Source organism: Malurus melanocephalus, unplaced genomic scaffold, assembly GCF_030028575.1.
Source record: "Malurus melanocephalus ecotype Western Australia unplaced genomic scaffold, MMel_1.1 scaffold_33, whole genome shotgun sequence".
NCBI classification, from domain to species: domain Eukaryota; kingdom Metazoa; phylum Chordata; class Aves; order Passeriformes; family Maluridae; genus Malurus; species Malurus melanocephalus.
The window spans coordinates 1,709,333-1,735,738 of NW_026623265.1; the positions used below are offsets into that span (position 1 = coordinate 1,709,333).

The following is a 26,406-nucleotide window of genomic DNA, read 5'->3' on the forward strand; positions in this document are numbered from 1 at the left end:
GAGCTTAGGCTCTGCTATTTTATTATTCACCCTAATTTACTTATTGTGCTATCTCCCAACAGGCAACACAAAAGAAATCTGCACATTTGTATGGGGAGTTCTGCTAGGAAAAGAACAATCAGCTGCAGACATAAAGGAACTGAGAAGTCAGCAATTTCACAGCCTTTGCCTTACAATATCTGCTGCAACATTTCAGATTGTATCAAAGCTGTTGTCGCACACCATTTTTATGGAACTGCAAGACTTGGGGAGAAACAAACATGGCACCAAATCCACTCATCAAGAGGGATAGATATCCTCTGCAGCACTATTTTCCCAGTGCCTTATGTAGTCATTATTTTTATGCATCCTAAGCACTCACGTTTCAATGACCTGATGAAGTGATGACCTTTCTATTTAAAAATCTGCTAGAGTAACTTCCCAACTCCTTTCTTCCCTCCCCATCCTTCTCCCCCTCCTCTTTGGAAGCCTACCACTGGTCATCAGCCACTGAGAATGAGTACCATGACAACTCAGATTCTTCATACCAAACTTCGAACATTTCTCTCTGCTTAAGTCAGAGGTTCTGCCATCATAGCCACTTAAGCAGCCTGAGTTAGTCTTTGGAGATACCACTGTCTCTCTGTGGCGACTTCAGAGGGAACCTCTGAAACAAGGAGTAAAGGTCTTACAGACAAACCATGCACAATCTTAAGCTTGTGAAATTTTCTTATGAAGACACCTGTCTGTCYCCTCTTCCCCCTATAGTTCTCTCCTATTTAAAAACCTCTTCTTGGCACTGTATTGCCCAATCTGTATGTAATTTCTAGATGTCATCTCATCAAACTCGTACAGAAGAAGTCTACCAATATCACACCTCCAAAACTTTTCTGTGTATTTCACAGTATCTCAGTAGCCTTCTTCCTCAYGTTTTAATAATGCAAAAGCAAGTGCTGCTTCTTCTAAGAAGAAGATCCCATCACTTCTAAGATCCCATCATTTTTTGATTTTCAATGCAGAGATTCAAGTGGCTCTTCTCTTGATTTAGGCCAGCAAAAGAGGCAAGAGTAGCAGCTCTACAATGCAAGCCACTGAAGAAAGCCTGGCTGAACGAAACAGGACCACCAGCAATTCACGACTGGAAAATCACCATCTGCTAAGCATGGTTTGGTGTTATAGAGGAACAGATTAACAAAAGGACTGGGCAACTAATTGTAAATACAAGGGGAGCAGAAGRAAAAAACAGGTTTTTGGAAGGTAGTAAAAGACAACAAAAAATAAGACTGAATAAAAAATSAATACTGGCCATACCTAATGCTATCTCCTCCTAATGGCTATGAGATAAACATACGTATAAAAATATTAATTACTGTAAACATTCACAGAGTTACTGCATCATCCGAAATCTAACCCAAAACTTACGTACCATGAGATAATTCTCAAATACTTCCTGAAACAACAYCATAAGGCTTGGTTTCTCCTCACATTTTCCCATACCCCAACCCCTTYGGAACTCACATCCATTTCACCACAAGACACTGCCTTGATGCAAAAGCATAAAACTTCATAATCCAAATAAAGAAAAAAACCCCAAAACAGTCAGAGAAACAATAAAGTTCTGATCTGCACAAAAAMTCCCAAAGTTTAGGTTATTTTAAAAGGTAAAAAGGAATTTAGATTACAAAAGCAAGCTTTGAAATCCAGGCTGAAACACCACATAAAGATCTTTCACAAAATCAGTTTCCTCCAAAGAAATCTGCCATTTCATTCAAAGGYCAAGCAATGACAGAAGCCTCACAATAGTTTCTAGCAGTAATTAAGTAAAAGCTAAGCAACTTTCACTTGTTCTAACAACTTTGTTTTATGTATTTCAGAAACATCTATTATTAAACTTCTATTATTACAAGAAGAGTTGTAAGAAGCAACTCCTCTCCCAGTAATGTCCAGTATAATCCACATTAGAAAACAACAAAAAAAAAAAAAAAAAAAAAAAAACAAAAAAAAAAAAAAAAAAAAAGAAGCAAGTGGAAATAATAAAACAAATCCCCTTGATTAGCAACTGCTAATCCAGACACCAGCAGCTTATCTCATAGAATTGTAACTTGCTAGCAGTTAGTAAGCTTGTCAGAAAAAATGTTATGTCGGCATCCTCTCTCTGGGACAGCTACTTTAAACTGAACCAACCATCCACTTGATCAGCAGAAGTTTTTAAAATAAACACTTWTCAGGGTGCTAAAACATACTCTTTACTTATGGCAGAGATGCACTGCTTCTTCACTCAAATAGGCACAGGCACTCTGATCTCCATCCCAGTCTCCTGATGACTTCTACKCTGAATCATTAAGTATGATAAGCAGCAAGCCTTGGCAAGCATCCAAATGTCTATTTCTAAAGCTTTAGTACTCAGAAACCGTAACACAAYCCTAATCATTGTGCTTCCATGCTTACAAACAAAGACAAACATCTATTTTCAACATAACAGGGTCTGCTTCCCTCAGTGCAGCTCTAAAGTGCAAAAGGGTAAAATAAATTTCAGTCAAATAATTGCTCTCCACTTCCTACCCACCCCTCCAGTCTCCAAACATCCTCTAACCCAGATTCTAAAACAAAAAAAAACAAAAAAACAAATGCCTCATTACATAAACACAAGTTATGTTTGAAAATCTACTTGCCTGCTCACCAATAATGATGAGGAACCATTCCTTTGTGGGAAAAAAAAAAAAAAAGATCTGTTATCACTTCCCACAGCTTTCACTTGAAAGTAAAAAAACCTCATAATAATAATAATAATATGAATAATTTTAAAAGCATAAGCTAAAAGCTTGTGGAGCTACTGCTGTATCAGTCAGACCAGATCTTGCAGGCAAGCACTTCTGCTGCCCAGGGAAAGGCTATGGCAGTGCCTATGGCAGTGGCAGCCTATCCCAGCTTGGTGTTCCCTTCCAAGTGAATGTCAACAGACTACAGACAACGGATGTCTCCAAAAAGAGGTGATCCTACTTGCATCACATGTCTATAATAAACTGTAATTACCTGGAAATGGCTCTCTCCCCTCACTAATGAGACAGGAAAATAGCTGAGAGGACAATGAATCCTACAGCAAGATCCAAGGAAAAACATAATTTTCACCAATTTCAAAAGGATTCTTGACTTTTCTGCCCCCATGCTATCAATGAGCAGCACCTGGACTCTTGCAAGCCCTAAATCCAGAACTTACTGCTTAAAAAAAAAAAAAAAAAAAAAAAAAAAAAAAAAAAAAAAAAAAAAAAAAACAAAAAGAGAAAAAACCAACACAGAAGGGGGACAGGAAGACCTCCTCGACCTCCTCCAAACTCCCGCTTCTTCAGGAGAGACAATCCAAATAGAAACATTCTCCAGACTTATCTGTCCTGAATAAGAACGCAGTAGCTTATTTTTATAAGTGTGTTCATACACACTTGCATGAGCACACAGAGTGGCTATTGACCCCCTTGGCTCTACTCACAACAGAGGAAGCACAGGGCTTTCTTTCACATCACTGTAATTTAAAACAGCACTCACARGGGGTCAGCAGCAGGTGCAAAGTCACAACTTCCAAATAAACCCTACAACAGACTTGTTTGTCCAGTAGTCCAAGGTGAAAACAGACTACTATATCTTACCTGAAAACCTGGCTTTGCAGAGAGGGATAGCTATGAAAACAAAATAACCAGCTCTCCTTTAATAGGTTACAGGAGCCAGAAGCTAACAATGAGGAAGTACTTGGAGTAGTTAGCTCAAACTAAGAAAACAACCCAGAAAGAAGGGCTTCTTTAAGTGCTCAAAATTCACRTAAAAAAAAGTGGTGATTATCATACAAAATACATTCAAGCAATTTCAGTAATTCCAGATTTTTGCCAGACACAAGGGAGACAGCAGACACACTGTCTTGTTATTAATATATTAATTTAAATGATGGGAAAGAAAGGATCGTTTAACAGCTGGAAACAGGGGGTAAGAAAAGGATACCTGTTTAACTGTTTTACAGAGTGGTCCCACTAAAAATAATGTAAAACTCAATTCCCTCTTTTATACCCTTATCATATGTTCTACATAAATTTTAATAAAAGAACACTGTGCTTAACAAACAAATGAAGAACTTCCACTTACTGTCACTGGTGATTTTGATGTGTGCTACAGATTTCAAAACARTTTTTATCAGGACTGCTAGCATAGATGTTAATTAATCTTAGACCCTTTACTAGAGGTAAGGGGAGGTGTGGAAATTAGACAGCCTTATTTTCCCCAAAGAGCATTAACTGTTGTAGCTTCTGTATGAGTTACATTTGCTACAGAGTCTCTCATTCTAGCAGCCTTCGGAGTTTATCATTCTTTGTAAAACCCCAAGAAAAAGCAACCTTCCTTCTGCCTGATTTTGTATGAAAACATGAGAACCTCTGGAATAACCACTTTTTTCCTCATAACARTCACAATTCCTTTTGGCTGAGTACTCTCTGGTAGAGAACAAAGTGTTTGCCATTCACTTAGGGMGAACAAGGCTTCAAGAAACTGCATATTCACAAATCACAAGTCTAAGCAGCACTACAGAGAAACAAAAAATAAGTGATTTCATTACCTTCTCCCGGACATAAAGTCTTCTAGATGAGGACACACCTAAAAATGGAAGCCTGTTGATGAGACTCTGGAACCCAAATATAACAATAACTYCTGAAGTAAAACTGCAAAGAGATTGTGATAGTTAACAGTGCAGATACCCTTGCAAGAAAAGCAGCTGGACCACTGACTTTGACTACACAGGAGCTTCCTTCTATCACTATCTGCCTTATCTCTTTCACACAGCCAAACCCCCTCCACAACAAAAGCATTTATCAAAAGCATSTTTTTCCTCTCAACACTTCTGTGGCTGTGGCTATGACCGCTACAGTATCTGAGACTATCATATTCTCTCACACATTTATCTTCAAAATGTCATTTGGACAAAAGGGGATCAAACACAGAGAGAATTAACACACAATTTGTACGTCACATGAAGTCTGTCAGGGCAGGGAACTGAAGCTTCTCTAATCTCCTCAGGCCCAATGGAACATCCCATTTAACCAGCAGACTCCTTCTCTCACAGATGTGTATATACCACACTGCTATATAGCTTGAAAGTAAACCAAACAAACAAAATTTTGAAAAAGCTGCAGTAATATTCCCTCTCATTAGGGACTGAATTAATCCTTTAAATCCCTCATCAAATGACAAAGTTGACAATACAACAAAGAAGCATGTACACGGGTGCATATATGCAATTCCTGATTCCCAGACTGGAGTCTGACTCTGAAAGCAGCAAACATATTCCTGAATAAATGCTATCCAATTTCCCAAATACATTTAGAACATTATCATGACACATTCACACAATCTTAAGCATTTTTTGCTATGACTTCACAGTACAAGTGGTTTGGCCTGTAGTCCAGAGACCGTTTAATCTTTTTGAAAGGAAAAGGCTTGAATATTATGACCTTGGTCATAAAGCAAGGTGCATTCTGGTTCTCCACTGAGTATTTCTTGATAGCACCACRTGTAAAGCAAAGCTTTGTTAATCTTACCATCAGAAAAGCTGTGAGTGATGAACAGTCTTTTAACAAAAGCTACTTGGAGATGAGGCTCCTCTTTTGTCTTCCAAAAAAAGGTCACTTATAACTTGAGAGTTTAGYATCCTAAATGGAAGTCCAAACATACTTTATCTAAAAGAAAATATGTATGGCTTTCACAATAGAAAAACGAGGAATTTCAAAGACAATAGAAAAGCTAATTAAGAAACATGGCTACAAACCTGTGGTTTAGGTTCAGACCATCTATTTTCAAGGCTTTTAGAAAGCAGCTTTGAAACTGACCTTTCAGTTTCCTACAATGTGAATGAATTTTAAAATGTAACTAATTCCAAGTGCAACTAAACAACCCTCTGAGAAATCAGACCAAAATCAAAGTTCTTTAGAGTACAGAAGAGCTCTTCTGAAAGCAAGAAGGAAAATATCTGACAATAAGAATGTAAAAGCATAGGCAYCTTAGAAATGGGTATTGTGTCACCACACAGTCAATATCACCTACAGAACTGACTGCCTTTCCTTAAGTGTGTTTCTCCTACTCACACACCTGAAAGGCCTTCAAAACTGTAAAGAATTCATGGTCCATGCATGTACAAAACAAAACTGGATGAGATAATCCATTTTGGCCATGAAAAGGCATGATATTTGCATGATATTTACCTGCAAAAATAAAGCATGCTAGGTACTTCTATTTTTAAGAACAGCTTGCCCTGAAGAATTCTGTACTTCACATAATTCTAGATATAAATGCAGTTACCAGAATGAAAAAACTGAACCAATCCCCCTCAAAAAATTCAGAAACCCTACTGTTGTTCCTCCCTTCTATGGCTTATTAAAAAAACTGTATATGAAACACTGACAGTCACTTGTACTGTTTTTTGGATAGTCAGGTGTTTTGGTTTTTTTTTTTTTGTCCCTCTCTTAATATGTTAACAGGAAAAGATCAGGCAGGCCAGGAAAAAAAACCAAAACCAAAACAAACAAACAAAAAAATCCAACAGCAACACCCTACTGAAATAAAGCCAATTCATACTACCTTGATTTAAATTAAAAGTTTCGCTTGCTGTTTAGTTTTAAATATTTTGAAGATTTTTGTAACAGTCTCCCCAGATAGTCAGATTTCTTTCTGCTTCTATGATGGTTATATTCTCTGATGTGCCCAAAACAAGCATAACTGTTGTTGCGACAACTTCAAGGCTACCAAGGCCATCTGGCCAAAACACCTGAGAACTTGCAGTGTCACCACGATTGAGTGCAACACAGCAATTGTTTGAGGAGCACAAGTGGACACTTAAGACTAGTGTCTTGCATAGGAAACCACAGCACAGGCAACTTTCACATGCAATCAAACCAATGTACTTGCTGGCAGGCTCCTGGAAAGTTCAACAGGGGAAATGCTTTAATTGACATGAACAAGTTTGCACAGCAAATACTAAAGATGCAAAGGTTTTATTTTTTTATTTTTTTATTGGCTGTTAGAGGGTTGCTACCAGCCCTTGGAAATTCTCATTTCTGTAATCTGAAGTACATATATATCACAGGTCAAAGCAGGGAAGAATAAAGCAATGCAAAACACAGCAGTTGTAGAGGAGTGGAGTCCCTAGTGCATTCCCCAAAAGCCATCGGGCTGTCCAAGATTTATGATTTGTGTCTTACTCATCGAAGGGAAGACTCCTCTCACTTCCTCCTGCTGTTGGAATTGGTTTTCCAACCAGTGAGCCAGGATTACCTTGGCAGAATCAACAGGCAAAGACCTCATTTGTGCAAGTCCCAATACTGCAGTTCATTACTGGAAAGCCTGGCAGTTTTTAAACCTTCCTGTTTTTTGGAGCTCATAAATGGTCCAGGAGTGGTATGCACATGGCAAATTTAAGCCTACTGGTGACAGATGTGCTTTTAAGTATCTTCCACAGATTCTTTAGAAATAATCCACCAATGTCTATGCCCTCCCCAATAATTTCATGCTGACAAACAGGACCCTAGACCCCTCCTGGTGGGTTGATCCAGTGCGAAACTTGAGCCATGTCATTGTGAGCCACATCCAGAACAGACAGCAGAAACCACTAGCTTTCTACAGACCTTTCTGTACTCTGAATTACTATAAACTTGACATTAGAACAGGACAAATAACAAAACACAGCCTCCTATCTACTACTCTACTCTCACATGCTCTGGATGACTCTGGTATAAAAGAGTAGAGTTGTTGAGGCAAAGTGGAAATACTGAATACAGCTATTGTCTACCCTACAAACTGACATTATATTTTTCCAAGATTCTCTCCAATCAGTATGGCAACCAAACAAAAAGGGAGGCATATATGGAGAAGACACCAGAAAAGCTGGCCTGGGAGAGAACAAAAAAATTACTAAGACTCTGAATATTCTGAAAACACACTCATGTTCCCCACCTCCAAAGGAAAGTTAATAGAACTAGCAAACTTTAACACTTTGTTCCTTTGAAAATAAATGTATACCTCCTCCACAGCATATGATGCAGGCCTCAGAAGAAAAAAAATTTTCAATCTCAGTGTTTTCACACTGTCTGGATTTTCTTTTATGCATACACCTGCCTGATGCAGGTGTGATTTCTATCCTGACCACTACTGAAGTTTTGTGTTGTTACTCAGAAACTTCCTTTCAAGTTCTAAGGTAAAAAAAATCCAAGCATTTGCTCCATAGTAACATAACTAAACATGCACTGAAACATGCAACTACAAATAAAAACCCTGAAGTCAAATATGATGACCCATCCCCCACACTATGGAGGAACAAAATAGTTAAACAGAGAAACCAATAGTCCCTTTAGGCTACTTCTTCTTGGGTTTTGTAGTTTTAAATACAATGAGGGCAACTGCAAAATGCACACATTGCAAACGCCGTTTAAAAACTAACTGGTCATTTTCGTTTGGAGATGTAAATTTTAACACCATAACTTGTGGGTTGGAAGAACTACAAAGAAAGAGCTGCTTGTACAATGGATCTGTGGCTTCAGAGGAAAAAAAGTTTAATTTTTTTTTTTTTAATATCATGGAACTTCGACTGCTGTATAAAACACACATTTACAGGGCTTTGGTAGTTAGCAGTATTGGATGTCCAATACCTATTGGTCCAAGCAGTTCTGTTAGCTCCCTGGTAGACCAAGGAGCCTTTTAGTAAAAAAAAAAAAAAAAAAAAAAAAAAAAAATTTTTTAAATATAAAAAAATTAAAAAAAAAAAAAAAAAAAAAAAAAATTGTTCCTAATTTGCAAGCCTTCCCAGCTGGACACCTCAGGGAGTATGACCATTCTTGTAAAACTTATACTGAGTTAAAAAATTATTTTAAAATAAAATGTTTAGCAATGACACCCACATGGATCAAGTTTGACAACCCAAATGAAACTGTAGACCAAGGAAGTATAAAGTACCTTTATAAAGGTGCATGCAAACAGACACCTTAGTAYCCAAAGTACGTTCCGCTTGCCTGCTGAGGCAGCAGCACAGATGGCTTACTGGGTACTAGGACTCCAGCCACAGGGACTGTTTCCCTCTCAGCCACTGGCCTGGTGCAGGATTTTAGGCCAACCCTTAACATCCAATCAACACAAGCACAGGAAGGAAATTCCTATACTAATTCTTATAACAAGTGCAGAGGTTCATTAACAAAGATGAATAGATCTGTCTACTTTCTCYTGCAAGAATCCTACACTTCAAAAGAACCCCAAAACATTTCAGTAAGACTGCACTCCGTCCCCAGAGGCTCATCACGTTCAGGCACACACAACAAAGGCTTTTCTGCACTTGAAGAGCACCTCACAAAAATCATCATAATCCATTCTCCAAGACGCAGTGGTTTCCAAGCCTTTCATCTGCAGGCCTCAGAAGATTTTCCAGCAGACATGCAACTACTAGCTAGAGTGGGTAGTAGATCTTAGTTTTATTTCCCCTATCCCTCAAATGCAGTCAAAAGGCCACAAAGTGAGAAGCTGAGTAACCCTGTGTTTCTTGCAGTCTGTTCCTTCCCAAGCTAAGCAACAACTATCCTTGATGAAGATTACAATTTTTTTAATTGACAAAAACTTTCCTCTGAAAACCAGAGATTGTGTTTAATCCCACTAAAATACCAATATATCGTAAACAAAATCTCTAAAAGCGTGAGCTGGACCTGTTTAGTCTAGAGAAGAGCAGATTGAGAGGGGATGCCATTAATACATAGAAATATGTCAAAGATGGGTGCCAAAAGGATGGTGCCAGACCCTTTTTCCAAGGTGCCCAGCAACAGGACGAGGAGCAGTGGCCATAGAAGAAGTTTCACCCCAACATAAGGAAGAACTTCTTCATGTTGAGAGTGATAGAGCACTGGAACAGGATGCCCATGCAGGGTGTGGAGTCTCCTTGTCCAGAGACATTCAAAACCCACCTGGATACATTCCTGTGCAGACCTGCTCAAGACGACCCTGCCTTGGGGGAGAGGTGGACTAGATGATCTCCAGAGATGCCTTCCAACCCTAGCAATTCTATGATTCTAAGGTGGAAATTTTGTCAGTTTCTTCTTCAGTGGAAGAATTTCTTCCTAATTGTAATATTAAAGGAAAAAAAGTCATTAAAACTCAAGCCAAAACTGCTGTTGCATTTGCGAAGTAATATCCAAAGTGATATCCCAGTTTTCACTTGAATTTTCACTGAGTTTTTACAGCAGAATCACATAGTAACWTTATCTGGAAGTGACTTCTGTTGTCCTTGTTCTATTCCCCCAACAAAGCAGGGACAAATTGACTTGGGTTGCTCAGGGGCTTGTTCAGCTGAGTTCTGGGTATCTGCAAGGACATCCCAAGACCCCTGGGTAGCCTGTTTCAGCATCTGACTCCTCTCAGAATGAAATTTTTTCCTGATATCTCACTGGAATTTCCCTTGTTGCAACTTGTGTTTGTTGCCTCTTGTCCTACTGCCTCTCCATACTCTCTTAACTGAAGACGTGGGATAGTCTTCCAGTAAAGAAGAGCAACACGCACACATGCAGAGCTGTATTCTCAAGGTGTTCATAAAAGATGTACACAGAGAAAACGTTTTGCAACCTTGTCTGAAATACATGAACTGTATTTTTGTTTGCAACCTAACATTGTCTATTATGGCTTGTGCTTCTATAGCATGTACCACAGAAGACTTAACTTCGCAGACAAGAAAAGCAATGCAGCTAATGTGGTAAAAACTTGCACCACAAATTATTCTGTAGCAATTCTCCTATACTGAGAAACACTCAGTTTTTGTTGCCTATTTCATATCACAGAATCACAGAATGGAACTAAATAGTCTTTAAAGTCCCTTCCAATCTAAACCTGCCATGGCCTCCACTAGACCAGGTTGCTCAAAGCACCATCCCACCTGGCTTTGAACAATACCAAGGATGGGGCACCTACAGCTTCTCCTGGCAACCTGTTCTGGTGCCTCACCACTCTCATAGAGAAGAATTTCTTCCTAACAGCTAAACTAAATCTGACTTCTTTCAGTTTAAAGTCACTCCCCCTTGTCCTACCAACACCTGAACTAGTCCTGCCAGTCTACSGTACCACTCAACCTCATGATAAACTCTTTTTCACACAACTTCTCTGTTAAGCAAGGAAGCAACATTCAGCGATGTGGAAAAGGCTACAAAGAAAAACAATGTGAAAACTTGTGGTCAGCGTGGGGATGAGAAGTTCAGGCCCACAGCGTGGGGCTTGTACCCGCTCCACTAGGGCATCTCCTTCAGGGTTGCAGAGGCAACCAGGCTGGCTAAGCACCAGAGCGAGATCGAGTGTTTTCAGCGCTGCTGTACTGACCCTGCTAGCACACCCTTCTCTCCAGACGCAAACCTGCTGCACAAGGATGGAAGGATGGATGCTTGGTTCACAAAGTGCATCTGGGGTTTTTTTTTTGTTTTTTTTTTTTTCTTTTTTTTTCTTTTTTTTCACAACAGCATCTCCTGCTGTGGGCCAGCCGTACCCCGCTCCTCTTGTCCGGGGCACAGCACGGGGTGGCGCTGACAGCTTCGGGTGGCTGCGCCCGAGCTGCCCCGGTGAGCGACCCGCGGGCAGCGAGCTCTGCCCTCCGCTCCGCCTCGGACCGACCGGGCGGYCAGAGGAGCCGGCACACCGCGCTCTGCCACGGTCACCGGGCACACAAAGAGCCGCCCCGGGGAGCAGAGCGGGTTCGGGTCTGAGAAAGTCTCGAGGGGACTCTGCTTTCGCCAGCATGAACTTGTGGCGGGGCGCGCCCCCAATGCTCGGCTCTCGGGGCGCCGCCGGCCCGTCTCACTCCGCTGTCAGCGCTCAYAGTCCCGCGTCCCGCCTGCCCTCCCCGCCGGCAGCCCCGCCGCCCCAGCCCCGCTGCCGTGTCCCCGGCGCGGGGGGAGGCCCCAGCCCCGCCGCCACGGGGGCGAGGGAGAGCCGCAACAAGTCCCCGCCGCCGCCGGCCGCCCTTACCCAGATAGTGCCGCAGGTCCAGCAGAAAGTGCGGGGGCCCCCCGTTGAGCTGGTAGAAGAGGGAGCCCAAACAGAAGAGCAGCAGGGCGGCCATGCAGAAGCCGTAATCGCGCAGCGAAAGGAAGGGCAGCAGCGAGAGGGGCCGCCGCCTCTTCAAGCCCCCGCCCTGGCCCGGGCCCCCTCCCGCCGCCGCCGCCGCGGGGGGCCGGGGCGCTGGGCATTCCCCGCCGCCGTGCTGCTGCTTCTTCTTCATCCTCCCCTTCGCCGCCGCCGGCTCACGCAGCCCGCCGGGGCAAGCGCATCCTCCATCGGCCTGCCCGGCTCCGGCTGCCCGCGGCGGGGAAAGTTCCCGGGAGCTCAGGGGATCCGTCCCGTCCCCATCGCCGGCTGCCCCCGGCTCCGCGGCAGGCGAGAGTCCCCGGCGCTCCTGCGGCGGCGGCGGCCGCTGCTGCTGCTGCTGCTGCTACGGGGCGCCGCTAAGGGGAGGGAAAGGAGGTGGTCACCATCCCACTCCCTGGGGCTCCTCTCCTCCTCCTCCGCCGCCGCTCTCCTTCCCTCTCTCCGCTCGGCCTCTCGCCCCGGTGTCAAGTTACAGCCAGCGCTCCGCCGACGGCCGCCTGCAACTCGCGGCCGACTTGTGCGCGCCGCCCGGCCCCACCGCCCCCGGCCCGGCCCGGCCCGGCCCCGGGCCCACCCACCCCGGCCGCCCCGCCCCGGCCTCCGATCCCACCGAGCGCCCGCCGCCTCCGCACCAGCGACTCCTGCGGGCGCTGCCGGCCCGGCACAGCACGGCACGGCACGGCACGGCACAGCACACCTGCCCCGGCCGCCCCGCTCGGGCATCGCGGGCTGTGCAGCAAGGCTAGCGCGGCATGAAGGTCCGCTGCCTTTATAGTCGTGCAACATCGCTCGTGGGGGAAGAAACAGGCCACTCTTCTCCTTGCARCTTTGCTGATTAAAGCAGAGCTGCTGTCTTCTGGGGCAAGGCTTTGGACTAAAATTGCACTTGCAACCTTAATTTGATCCCCCTATACATACATCTTATGATACAGCCTCTAATTACTCAATCATGCTATTTTTCCTAGACAGCCGCTCCCCCACATGTGACTGGCGGGTGAATAGCATTCACTCAGCGCTGAGCTGTGTAATAGCTTCATCCTCTTTATACAACATATGTCCCCAATGTGTCCTGATGGCTCATTTGTAACTATTCTTGTTCTTGGGCATTGTCTGATGTAGAAACATATTTTATTCCCCCATGTAGCTGCGCTGTCAGCGGAGCAGTGAAGGGAGGAGAGCTTGGGGTGGTAATTCTGGTTCACCATTTCGTTTCATGGGCCTGGAAGCGGGGGTATTACCCAAGATCCTGCTCATGGCATCACATGAGACTTCATTTCAAAGAAACAGAAAATTTCTATTCGCTGTTGTTTGTAAGAAAAATTTGAGATCATGACCCGAGTGCAACTCTCCATGTCAAAAATTAAAAAGCAATCACRCTTTTCCTTTTTAGGCTTAAAAAAAGAAAAGTGTTCCAGTTTAGGGGACCTGACTCATAATCTTTGCACTCTTGCAGCTGGAAAGTTTGCTCAGGAGACTGCATTCAGATGTTTTTGCTTCTTGCCCTGAAAGGCTAGGGTAAACGCTACTGCCTTTGTTTTTTGGCTGGCAACCAGCAGTTAAGGGTAAGATACAGAAATTAATCTTGCTGGTGTGAATAAATGCCCAAAGACAGAGACTAAAAATAAAGAACCATTCCCATTGCATTCCTTGATAAAAAATACTCACATACTGCCTGCAAAACCAGACCCTCTTAGTTTGGAGAGGCATCTCCTGGTTTTAGTTACACAGTTCTACAAYATCAATGCACAGATCCTCCACAGTCTTACACAAAACCTGTAGCAAAGGCAAAGTTAGGTATGAAACATCATTTCAGAAAAAGAAAAAGTAACAGGATACAAAAAAAATAAGTCAACTTTGGGCTAAAACTTTAGGGCCTCAGTTCACTTGAAATAGAGATAGCTACCACCTTTCACCAGATAAACTTGTAACTCTAATTGCACGRTTAAGCTAACACTTAATTCTCTTGAGTGTTAATTTGAAACACTTAGGAAGTACTGGGGTCTTACTTACCATGCTCTGCTTCCATTAATGTTTTAATGTTTTATCTTCTTTTGAATACTTCAATATCTACTGTCTTGTTTGGATGACARCACTGCAGATTTTGTTAATAGTACTAGTTGCTGTTGCAGATAAAAACAGATAAGGATTTACACTGAAAGTTTGAAATGGGTGCTTTGATGAGAAGAGAGACAACACCTGTAAGTTGAATCAATACATTTTTATTTTTCTTGTTGCAAAGAATGTCTTTGATCTCTAGGCAGAGGTTAAAAAAAAAAAAAAAAAAAAAAAAAAGAAGGCCAATCAATGGAGCAAAATTTAAGTGGGAAGGTTGCACTGTGGAGAATTCTTGCCATATTTCTAAGCACCAATGGGTTAAAAGAAATTTCTTGGGAGGAAGAAGAAATAGAAATCTTTGTTGTTGAAATGTGTTTAAATGTRTAAATTAGCCGTAAAATTATTTACTTTCATATATATGAATGGTCAATATTACAATGGTCAATTATTACAATGTCTAGCTAGGGCAAAGTGCAGGAAAATAAATACAATTCACTTCGTGCTACAGCTTGATACAATGCAACTGTTTTCCTATTTTTAATTCCCCTGTTACTCGCCTGCTTTGATAAATTCAGTATGATTTTGTATGCACAGCATGAAGCAGTTTTAAAAAAAATAGATACATATCCTAAATTATTACGTTCCATTCACACAAAACACCCCAAAGAATTCAAAACACAATCCCCACATTAAAGGAATATTATGGTTTAAAAGCCAAGTGTTGACACTTTAGGATAAGCCAAAGGTAAGGGTTTTCAGACAAACTTGTTTTGATTTGTAGAGGGTATGACTTGCAATTTAGTCTTTAATTGTGTGATGATATTGTTTTACTCAGAGGACCACTGCCTTGTACATGCATGGGAGAGCCACTGTTCGCTGAAAGTGCAGCCTTTCAGTTTACGTCTAATCTCTTTGTTCAGCATATGTCCTCGGGCTTTGTTTAAAGCTGTTTAATCCTGCTTGCAATGTGGAATTATTGACATTGGAGTGGGATTTTCTACAGCATTCATTGTTACAGTACCTTGAGCATATGATGAATGCTTATGCATTATGTCCATGAGATGTAGGGAATATCAACATTTTACTATTGGGAAATGAGACAGAGAGATTAAGGTTAAATATGCCTATTAATTTTGGTTGCCAGCCTTGAGATGACTGGGGTTTGCCTTGGTGAAATAGCATGACACTGTGCTTTGTATGTTTGAAGCATAGCTCCCTTTGACTTCAGATGCAGCTGTGAATGCTAAGTACTTCTACAAATCAGACCCCAGGCTCGCAAACCAAACATCAAGTGTAAAAAGAGCACTCAGTGGCCACCTGTAGTTCAAGTAATGCTCCTGACATCATGTAGGAGTGCTCTGGTTCTAGCAGACACAGAATCAGTCATTTTCAGACTGGTATTCACTGYAGCAGTCCTCATCCTCTGCTTGCCCTGACCTTGTGTGGCTGTTTCTCCTCCTCTTCTAGATCTAGTCCCAGCTCCAAGGTCTTTGTCCAAATCTCTTTTCTTCCATGACCTCATCCAGACTAGATCCAGCTTTTGCTAAGACCGAATCCCCCATCAGGCTGCAATAGTTCCAGCAACAAAGACATGGTGAATACAGAGGCACTTTCCCCAGGGCTGGAAGAGAATGCTCCTTGGTACAAAGCATAGCCGTCTAAAATTTACTAGTGAGCCCACATTGGTACTGCGCTAAATATTCTTGCACTGAATCATAATTCCAAATTCATGGATTCAGAAACAAGATCGAGCAAGATAAAGACCACAAGGAGGTTGTGTGCCTGGCAATTCTTGGCAGAGACTCATTTGGCCAGATCTGCATGGTTTACCTACRAGCTGGTCAGTTCTGCTAGGCAAAACATATTCTTTTTATTCCTAGAAACATCTGAACACCTTTTATAAAAAAGTTTTCGAAGTAAATTCTGGAAATAAAGTCTCATTAACCCAGATTTCTCAGCTGTTATATTTCAGAATTGACAGTTTGCCTAGGTATAAATAGCTAAAAGGGATAAGATACATGCTGGGCCCTAGTTTCCACAAGACAGTAAGGATGGAAGAAATCTATCTACAAGGCTTCACTGAATAAAGGTTCACTGGTATAACAGAATGACATAATGTGCGCGCTGCGCTTCATGTGGGAAGCACCCATGAAAGACCTCAGGTTTTAATTCCTCCAGCACTCTAAGCAATTCAAAATGGGTTCAGAATATAACAGAATAATTGATGGCAACTATGCAGGTTTTACTTTGCTTTATTCAGCAAGAGTTGATACTTTGATGAAGATGAAATAAGGATGCACCATACTCTTTTATTTCATACATATAGAATTTTTTCAAGTTTGATCTACYTTGGCTGAACTGGAATTGCTGTTCTATGCTGGTGGTATTCATTTCTGTCCTTTGTGGAAGGTTCARGAATATATATGCCTCTGAAAAATATGATAGTAAATATCAGAAGACAGGGAAATGAGCTTGTCTGCAGATGGATATGACTTAGTGGCACTCTGATGGAGCAGGTTCCCTGCAGAAGAGAAATTTATAATTTGTAATTGAAATGGTACTTGGAATTAACTTAGCATGTTCTATTGATATTGCTTGGAGTGTGATTGATTTATCAAAAGGAATTTATATTAATCCKTTGGCATGGCTGGCTATCTCCAGCAAAGTGCTACTTGCAGGGCCATCTTAACTCCTGATGTAATTGTTTTTATTTGTTTGGTTAATTTTCTCAGAAAATTGGTAACAAGAGAATTCATCCAGATTGCTCTCCTTTTTAATCAGCATGCATATTATTCAGAAGGGGCAATTGAAGCTAGATATAAACAAGTATGTTGTATAATATATAGTCTTGATGAYCAATCCTTTCCTCTCATAAATATCCACTGAGAACAACCCAATTGTGTTCCCTTTGTGTCTTCTTTGTATTGATTTTTGAATAGCAGTCTAATTCCTGTATTTGTCTGCAGAAACTACTAATAGGAGGGCAGAAGTTTAAATGTGTAAACATGACTTTTCACACAACAGAGCCATTAAAAACTRCATTTGTTTAGACAGTTAACAGAGTAACGCCATATGATCGACTGGACAGATTTAGACATGTAAAGATGGAGACAGTCACATGGGGAAAACACAGCACTGGTCAATTAACACAACACTGGTTAATTAGGCACCAGTTAGAGGAGACAGTTAGTAATGTCTACATCCAGGAGATACAAAGTGTTAGAAACACACAGCTACCTCCGAAATAGTTGGTGCATGCATGCACCCCCATGCAGCGTTACAGCACTGAACACCAGAGGGCAGAACCGACAGGTTAGCATGGGGCTCTCAGCACGATTAACCCGAGTGGGCACAGAGCCGTCCTGGCACTGATACTCCTCAGCCAATTTGAGAGACAATTTACAGCTTCCCGTAGAGCACTATATTCTGCAGCAAAGCAAAAAGCTTTAGGGAGAAGTAACCTAATACACCAAGAATTTAGAAGTGTTGGTATTGGAGCTGGAACACCATGGGAGGATGAAGCAGCTACCTAGTCTAGTCTGTACAGAGCCCCAATCCAGATGCCTAAAACTACTCCTATAATTAGTATTCGATCTCCTAATATTAGGCTAAGAGTTATGCCACCATTATGGTGTTATAAAATAAGGCAGGCTCAAACCCCAAGGCTCTCTTGCTCACAGGTGAGGGCTCCAGGCAGTGTGAGGCAACTCTCCAGCTTGTTTCATTTTAGGGTTTTGGGATTAGGGGCAGGAAGTGAAAGGAGAAGGAAAGTGAAAAGCCAAAGTACAGTTTAAAAAAGAAGTGGGAAGCAAGCTCATGTGAGTGACTGGAAAAGAGTGCTTCGCCAAAGGGGAAGAYAGAGATCCTTCACCTGGTGTGGTGTGCAAGATGGAGGAGTGATTTGTACTTACAGAGGAGAAGAAGGAAATTCTTTCCTAGTGGGGTGGAAAAACAGCAGCTSATGTGGTGCCTTTAATGCTTAACAGTCTCAGACTACAGATAGGATTTTTTAAAGGCAGCTGGGGGGTAAATCCCTCAGTAAATTTGGCCCTGTGTTTTTTCAGTTCATCAGACCTTATATCTGAAAAAAGTCACAAGCTGAAAGTTATTTTACTGAATTATTCATAGACAGATTGGATGCAATCAGAGTATTTCAGAAAAACTGTTTGTTCACATATCAAGAAGTCATCAAATGTCAAGCTCTGTAGCATGGATCCCTTGCTTGGAAAAGCAGTATTAACCAAAAATAGAGTTATGCGTTGGCTGCTTTTGTATAATCTGCCACAGAGATGTCATTACATATGTCATGTAAAATTTTGGAAATACAGTGTACGAAAGAGGACTTACACAGAAGATAGAATTTACTCTAAAGCTCGTGAATCAGGCTAATTCATCTTTTCACCTTCTGTAAGAGTGGTGGCCAAACAGTGTGTGTTTTGCATGAAACTGCCTTTTGCTCCTCCTTCTGCTGCCAATGTCCTGCTCCTCCCAGCCCAAACCACAAGTATATTCAGTGGATACAAACTTTCCTTACGAACCACARTGAAGGAGATGTCACTCAGAACTGTTTGCATTTGCTCCATAGGCAGCTTCGTCTTCCAGACACTCACATCTATCAGCACGCTTTTGACTGCAGAGTGACTGGGAACTGAAATGGAAGGTCAAAATGTGAAAACGCCAAGCCAACAGATTAACATACCAATTGCTAGAACAATATCTGATAATTCTCCCCTCACATGAGGGACCGTGAAACAATGGTGCACTGAAGGTGAAAACACTGTCCTGTACACAAGCAGGCACACACATACATGAGGTACCTATAGGTGCAAAATGCTGACTTAGACTGGTTCAGGCATCTTATTTCAGCAGCTCAGAGTTCTTTTTCTAACTTTTTTTTTACTAATTTCCTAGATGATTACATTTAGAATCTTGGGTTCCCATCTCTTCCTTGACACATGCACATATAAACCTGAATGTTTTGAAGTTGTATGTAAAGTTTCATTTTGATTCTGTACAGTCAGATTAGGAGTTTTATTCAGTATCAGCCTGCAGGATAACTGTGGGAAATATGGAACTTACTAATTTTTTTTAATTCAGTAAGCATAGCTCTCATTTAAGTGCTTCATTCTTTTTACTCTTGCAGTTTCATGTGGTCATTAAAATGTGACATACACAAAGCAGCAAGTAGATCTGCATATCGTAAAGTATTTCCCTCCACTTTTAAATTAGATTTTTTTGGCTACAATACTTCTGGAATGCAGTATGCATTTCTTTTAAAACTATACAAAGTACATCTGGAAGATAATGCATTATGGAAATGTCTGTTGAAAAAGTATACTATATAAATAAAATATTTAGGCCATCTAAAGTAGAGCAATAAAATCTATAAAGTGAATATTAAAAGATACAATGTAATTAACATAGTCATGAATGTTTACACAAAAATAGCAGCAGCCAAGTATTTGCAAGAGGAGAAAGAATGTAATTCATTTATAATGAATCAAGGCAAATAAATCAAAGTCTCCTTGCTCAATTTATTGAGTCCTATTCAACACTGGGACTTCCTCTGAACCAATTTGATTTTTGTTCAGTCTTTGTCCAGAGCCACGTGACTGGAGCAAAACTATGAATTGCTTTAAGCACTCCCAGATGCTGGAGTTGTCAGATCATACCACTTCYAATTCTTGTGGAAAAAGAAAGCGCATATTCTCATTATGCTGGGCCTTCATCTGAGTAATCTCCTCATTTACAGACTTGAGTTAAAAAAAAGAGTAACAATTATGATCAACTGGTCTGATTTYTGTTGCTTGATGAAATTAAAAAATTACTCCGTTGTTGCTTTGGGTATTTTGTTGGCACTATGTTTTATTTCCCTGTCTCTTTCTGCAGCAGCCTTAGCAGTTTCAGCGGGACTGCAGGTGTGCTGCATATTGAGCAAAGCCAGACTTCTACATCACACTTTGTAAAGGCAGCTCCTATTGCCCTAATAGGGAGGCTCTTTGAAAAGATCACCTTTTTTTCCCCTTTCTTTTTGTCTCCAATTAGCACAAGCAGGCTCAACCATATGTCATTTGCATTTACAAGAACTGGTACACTGTGTCTTTTGAAGATCTGCTTAAAGTGTTGCTTTTTTCGTATTCACAGCATAAATAAAAAAGACTATATATGTTTGAAACTTTATGAARAATGTTAATTTACTGTAAAAGAAAGATCATCTTGCCTTCTCCTTGGCCTTGCCTTTTTATTTCATGGTATTTATCCATGGACAGCAGGCTGTTTCAAGGACTGTGTGTGACAGTCCCTGCTTACACCCTCAGATGAATCACATACCTCTTACATTTGTAGTCTTACATTGGCTGAAGGATAGGAGATGACAGATGCACATCTGGGTAGGAAATCTCACTCTCAATTGCATAATGGAAACCCCCAAATACATATGGAGATCATGTGGTATGTAAATCCCCCTTTCCTTCAGGACAGATAACCAGAAAAGAGTGGCAGGACAAGGATGTTACTCCAAAATCTGCACATTGAACCAGCTGCATCTCCACTCTTCTGGATTGCAGCCTGTGTTCCTTGTRCCAAGCACAACGTGTTGGAGAATTATTCTTGAGGCAATCATTTGTGTCTGATCCTGGGTCAGGAAAAAACTACAGCACTGTGCTGCATGTGTATGAAATGCACATTCTGTGGAAGAAATTATGATACAGGGTCAAAAGTGTGATTCTCCTACTGAATTCAAAGATTTGGTTGGCTTGTCTCTGTAAAATTTTTTCTCAAAATTACATTTTCATAGTTAATTTTTTTGCTATTGTCTTGAGTGTTCCATCACAAACATCCATACAGTTATGGRTCCTATGGCAGCTAGAGGATAAACTGCACCTTTTATCCTCATTCAAGCTCCCCTTCCAGTTGACAGCCTTGTACGTTTAACTGTTCTAAAGAGAGAAAGCTAAAATTTTTCCACTCTGCATAACTGCATGCCCTGCTCACACAAGTGACCAAAATGCCTCTGTCTTCTCTAACAYACACATGTGGTATGTTTGTTCAACCCAGGGAAAGTAAGTGCAAAGCTGAACACTGATATCTTGAAAATTCTTCTTCCTTTAACCAGAAACATAAATATTAGGTGGAAATAGATCATGATTAGGCCAAGCTCTCAGACAAAACTAAAGGAGAATGTTTGTTGTAGGGATGAGATACTATTTTATAAAAATAGGGCAGTCCAAAGTTGGGTTGGTTTTGTTTTGTTTTTCAAATTYCTGATGCTTTAAATCTAAGCCTCAGAAATGTAGAAATGGCTTCATTTTTAGTCTTTGGACTTGCCCCAGACATGATCTCTCACAAGGACAAGTGACTGTGCATTGTATATGTATACAATGGACTAACTGTTAGAGTAATGGGGGGCTTTGGGAGGTTTCTGTGGCCCCTTCACTAAACTAATGACAAACATTCATCTCTTATTACAGAGGACACATCCTCTTCTAGATCCCGTTTACAACTCACTGTATTTTCTCTTTTTTTGCAAAGGATTTTCAGTTGTGCTCTCTGAATTCATAAGGGAATATATGATGAAGACTCATTAATTGCTAATCAAGTTTTCCRATACTAATAAGCAGTTAAAGTTCATGCAACTGCACCTCATCCTATACTACAGCTGAGACATTTCAACTTCTCTAAGCCTGTGGACATGGAAGCCTAAATCCATTTGCATTTGATTTGCTGTTGGACCAGAGCCACAACTCACCTGAAGACAATCCCACATACTTACTCTACCTCAAGTGGACAGATATACCTTCCACTGGATGCCTCTACTTCTCAGCCCTGGCTCGGTTTTAAAGGTCTTTTCCATTGAATAGATGGAATATAAATAAGAAACCAAAACTAGAAGGGAGTGATGATAGTAAATTTACAGAAGTTTCACAGGTGGGAAAATTCTGAGAAGCCAAAAAATCAACAGAAGTTCAGAAGTCTTGGGATAACATTGCTTAATTGTGGGAGTTATTTAATGGGGAATGGTGAAGGCACATGAGTATCCCACGTGCTGTTTTTCTGCATAGCTCAAGACTTTTGTATATTAAAGCAAGGCTAGAAGATCCCAAAGAAGTTTGGCAGGGAGACTGTGAAACATTTTATAACATTTACATCATTGTCTTATGTTTTTCAAGGGAAATTACTCATAGTGTGATTTCTACAGTGAGTAGAAATCTACTCCCTCCTGCAGCACCACACGCTAGCCTAAAGAGAGGAAAGATTAGCCGATGATAGCCAGGTGAGAATTCTCGAAGTTAGTCCAGTGTCTCCAAATTTAAACTCCAACTGTCCTTTACTGAATGAATATGAAAACATGTTAATRCTTTGGGGATGTCTGTGGTGAGAAGTTGAGATGAGATGCTGAACTTACTGTGTACAGCTCAGTTCTTTGCTTCAGAGAGGCTGACAGATGTTTGCACTCTGAGCACGCTTTGCAGCGTAGAATATGCAAATTACTGAGAATAGGAGAGTATTTTAAGAAATTGCAAATGCATCACCTTCAGAACATTGCAATTTTTGCAAAAGCCAGACACAGAAAATCTGACACTGTCCCCAACAATGTCACCTGACACATCTTGAAAGGAGTAATCACCTACCTGCTTTGGCAGTGTATCCAGCTAGAAGGAATTTTTAAAGTTGCTTCAGGGACTTCAGTGCTTCAAAGAAAAGTTTTTGAGAAAGTTAAGACTCCAAAAATATCAGAAGTCTTGAAGTGCACAGAACAAACAGGGATGACCTGTGTTCTTGCAAGCACATAGCTAGTTGAATGGAAGCAAAAGGAAGGAGATGTCAAGCAGGAAAAGAATGCCAAAAAARTTCACAGTAGGAAAATTTCCAAATTCAGAGCCCCCAAAAACTTTCCATTGTCATTTTTTCCCAATGGCCTACATTTTGATAAGTATGAAGTACACATAATATCATTTTATCTTTTAAAGAGGACATTGACTGTYAAGTAAACCTAAGTTGCCACTGCAGGTTCACCTTCAAGCTGTCACCACTGGATGATGCAAAACATTCCTTGCACATTTGAAAATAGTAATACAAGATTTACCAGGAAGAAAGGGCTGGATCTTATATGGAAAAACAAGTGGTACATTGAGAGGTAAAGTAAAGCCTACAGGAATACTGCAGTGGTTATATTATGCCATAGAAAGTGAGAAAGAAACTGCTGTCATTGAAACTGACAAGTCCTGTTGGGATTTGGCAGGCAAGTAATTGAAGAATGCAAATAACTGAGAATAGGGGAGTATTTTAAGGAATTGCAATGCATCATGTTCAGAATGTGTGCGATTTTTGCAAAARCCAGACACAGAAAATCTGGCGCTATCCCCAAACACAGGTTCTCTGGCTGGCAGGATGGTATATGTGCTGCAAAGGCAGCTGCAGAGTGTGTAATGATTAAAAAAGGGCTGCCTGTGGAGACCACCTTCCTATAACTTAGTGATTCTTTTTTTAATTTTCAGATTAAATCACTCTTTAAAATAATTCTATATTTGTATTTGTTACTATGTGGACTTTCCAGGCATGTAATTATTATCTTCTGTTATTGGAGTGGTAGATTCTGCAGCAGTCCCTCATGCTGACATTTTAATCACTAGAACTTACTGTTGCAAAACTTCGCACAGGCAGAACTGATTTGCAAAATCAAATCTTACATCCTTTATGGGGTTTGACATCTTACATAATTAATTTACTATACACGATAGTTCACTAATTTTGCCACGGAAAAAACCCCAGAATTTAGTCTGAAATTTACATTTATTATCCTATTCCAATGGATCATTCTGCCCAYTATGAATGTTCCTCTTCTTTTTTTGTCATGAAAAAAATTTTGTTACTGAGATAAATGTGYCATGGTCATGCTGTTTGGTTATTGATATATTTTTCTTTTAGAAGTGTAGTTTTTGTTTCTGAATGTGGTTGATGTAGTTAGCCCCCGAAACCTATCTGACAAAAGAATGCCTTATATCTTCTCATTTCAGCTTTTTCATAAAAATCTGTATTGTCTTTCTATAYGAATTATGACTAGTGTACTGAATAACTTACCTTGCATAACAGGTTTTTCTTACTTCTATGCTATTATTTTTAGTAGAAACAAAAAGAAAAGACAAAAGAAAATAGTATTTTATGTCACCTATGTGTCATATTTAAGTAGTTGAATGACTGGATGAATTTTTCTAACTGAAGTTGCAGGGTTACTGTTTTGGAAGCACTAAAAACTGGTTTTTTTTATATTTTGAACATACAAATACTATGCATCAMATTTTAATTACTTTTTCACTACAAAAAGGTAGCTTGTGTCTCACCTTTTAGTATATCAGTTCTCCAAGATAATGAATATCTGGCTGAATATAGTCTAGCAGTTTAAAGAAATAACMGTTTACAGGATTACAATTCCTTTTATGTTTTAATGTTAAAGATATACCTATCATGGACARTCAAGGACACTGAAACGAGGAAGGGGAAAATGTGGCAGAGGTGATGATGTGCTGAATGATGAAGTCATCAGTGTTTAAGAGAAGACCTTCCTAATGTGAGCAAGACCACAGCAGGACATGAAAAGAGGGCAGACTGGAGGCATATAAGTAGATTACATACTTCTGTAATTTTAACAGGTGAGAAATGGTTTGACAGCAGCTTTAATGACAGGCAAGCAGATTTTAATCTGGCAAAGGTTCTGCCAAGTGACTCATTTGTATCTACACCTTGTTGTAGGCAAAGGTACAGAATTGTGGATCACAATTCTGAAAGATGGAATAGAAAGATGCAAAATACATTTATTACTGCAGGGAATTAAACTGCTCATCTGGGTGAACAGTCCCAAAATGACACATTCTCTGTTGCTGTGTGTTCTAAAACACTCTCTGCTCTGCCAGAAACACAGAGTTTTGCTTACAAAACAGCAGCAGCTGTAATTAACACCTGAGAAGCCCAAGCAGGATCATGCCTGCAAGGCTTGTGCAAACACATCCTGCTACTTAATTCTGTTAAGATGTAAACAAAAGCCATACCCCTCAGGATATAAAAATATAAGAAACAACAATAAACATTTCACAGAGATGGAAATAAACAGGCAGGAGGAGTTAAGAGATGATAGCTGGAGCTAGCTTACTGCATAAACAAATAACAACCTGAATTTAAGTATGACGGGAGAACACAAGAAGCTGGAATGAAGGGCATGTTCAGTTGAATTCTTAAATTTCTTGTGCTGCATTCACACAGTATTTTATGTCGTTATTAAATTTGGTATCAAGCCGGTGCTCTGAATTTTCACATCCCATTTAAAAAGAAAAATTGTTCCTCAGGGTCATGGCTGTGAARAAATCCTTGAAGACATGAATCAAACAAGACTGATGTAGTCTTATGTTCAGGAAACCAAAGACAATCAAAGGCATAATTTTCAATTGGTATGACCTGTTCATCCCTTTATAACACTGACTCTGAAACCTGAAGATGACAGACAGAATGTGAACACTGTTAACTGTTCAACTGCTGATCATTTTAGTCAAAAGTTAGCTAACACAGAAAATATACCTAAAGATGAGAATAAGGATATGTTCCACTTAGGGCACTGAATCAACCTGATTGTACAATCAAACTGATTTTACTTGGTATTCCTGAATAGAAATAAATTTCCCAAAAATACGTTTGTAAGTTAGTTCTTTCCTGTATATTTGTGATGAGCTCAACCATTTTTCAAGGCCATCTAGAAAAGTATTCTAGAGTTTGGAACTGGAAATTAGTTCACTTATATCAAAATGAAAGGTGATTTCTATTTGAAGGCTTATTATTATTTAGTTAGATCTCCTGTCAATTTGTCCATGGATTTTAATATAGTTAGTATCTGCCAAAATAATTCCTAACCCACTGCTCTCCCTCAGCTGGGCTGGGCATCTCCTTCCCAAATTATTGTGGCATGAAGAGAAGACAGGAAGTGGAGTTTACCCATGAAAACAGCAGCAAAACCCCACCAAATAAAAACCCACACCCCGAGTATCTCAGTCTTCACATCAATAGTCTGGGCACATGAGGGCAARCACAACGTCTTGTTGTCATTGACTCAGAATTACAAATGTGGAATGCCAGGTAAATGTTTAGGGTTTATATGAGAAAAACAATGGCAGAAGAGAAGACCAGATGTGAGATTTAGGAGAGTGCAGAAAGGAAAAGCTTCCACCTAGAATTTTAAACCAGCACCCACAGCTGGAG

The 26,406-nt window shown here is 40.6% G+C and overlaps 1 protein-coding gene across 1 annotated transcript in view; it reads right to left on the reverse strand.

The window, feature by feature from the left end:
• The window catches only part of UST (uronyl 2-sulfotransferase), a 148,987-nt gene extending 136,352 nt beyond the window's left edge, over positions 1 to 12,635 (reverse strand). Inside the window, exon 1 of the mRNA XM_057363991.1 lies at positions 11,989 to 12,635. Coding sequence (XP_057219974.1) covers positions 11,989 to 12,241 — 253 coding nt within the window. The 5' untranslated portion in view covers positions 12,242 to 12,635. The remainder of the gene's footprint in view (positions 1 to 11,988) is intronic.
• Between the last annotated feature and the right edge of the window lie 13,771 nt (positions 12,636 to 26,406).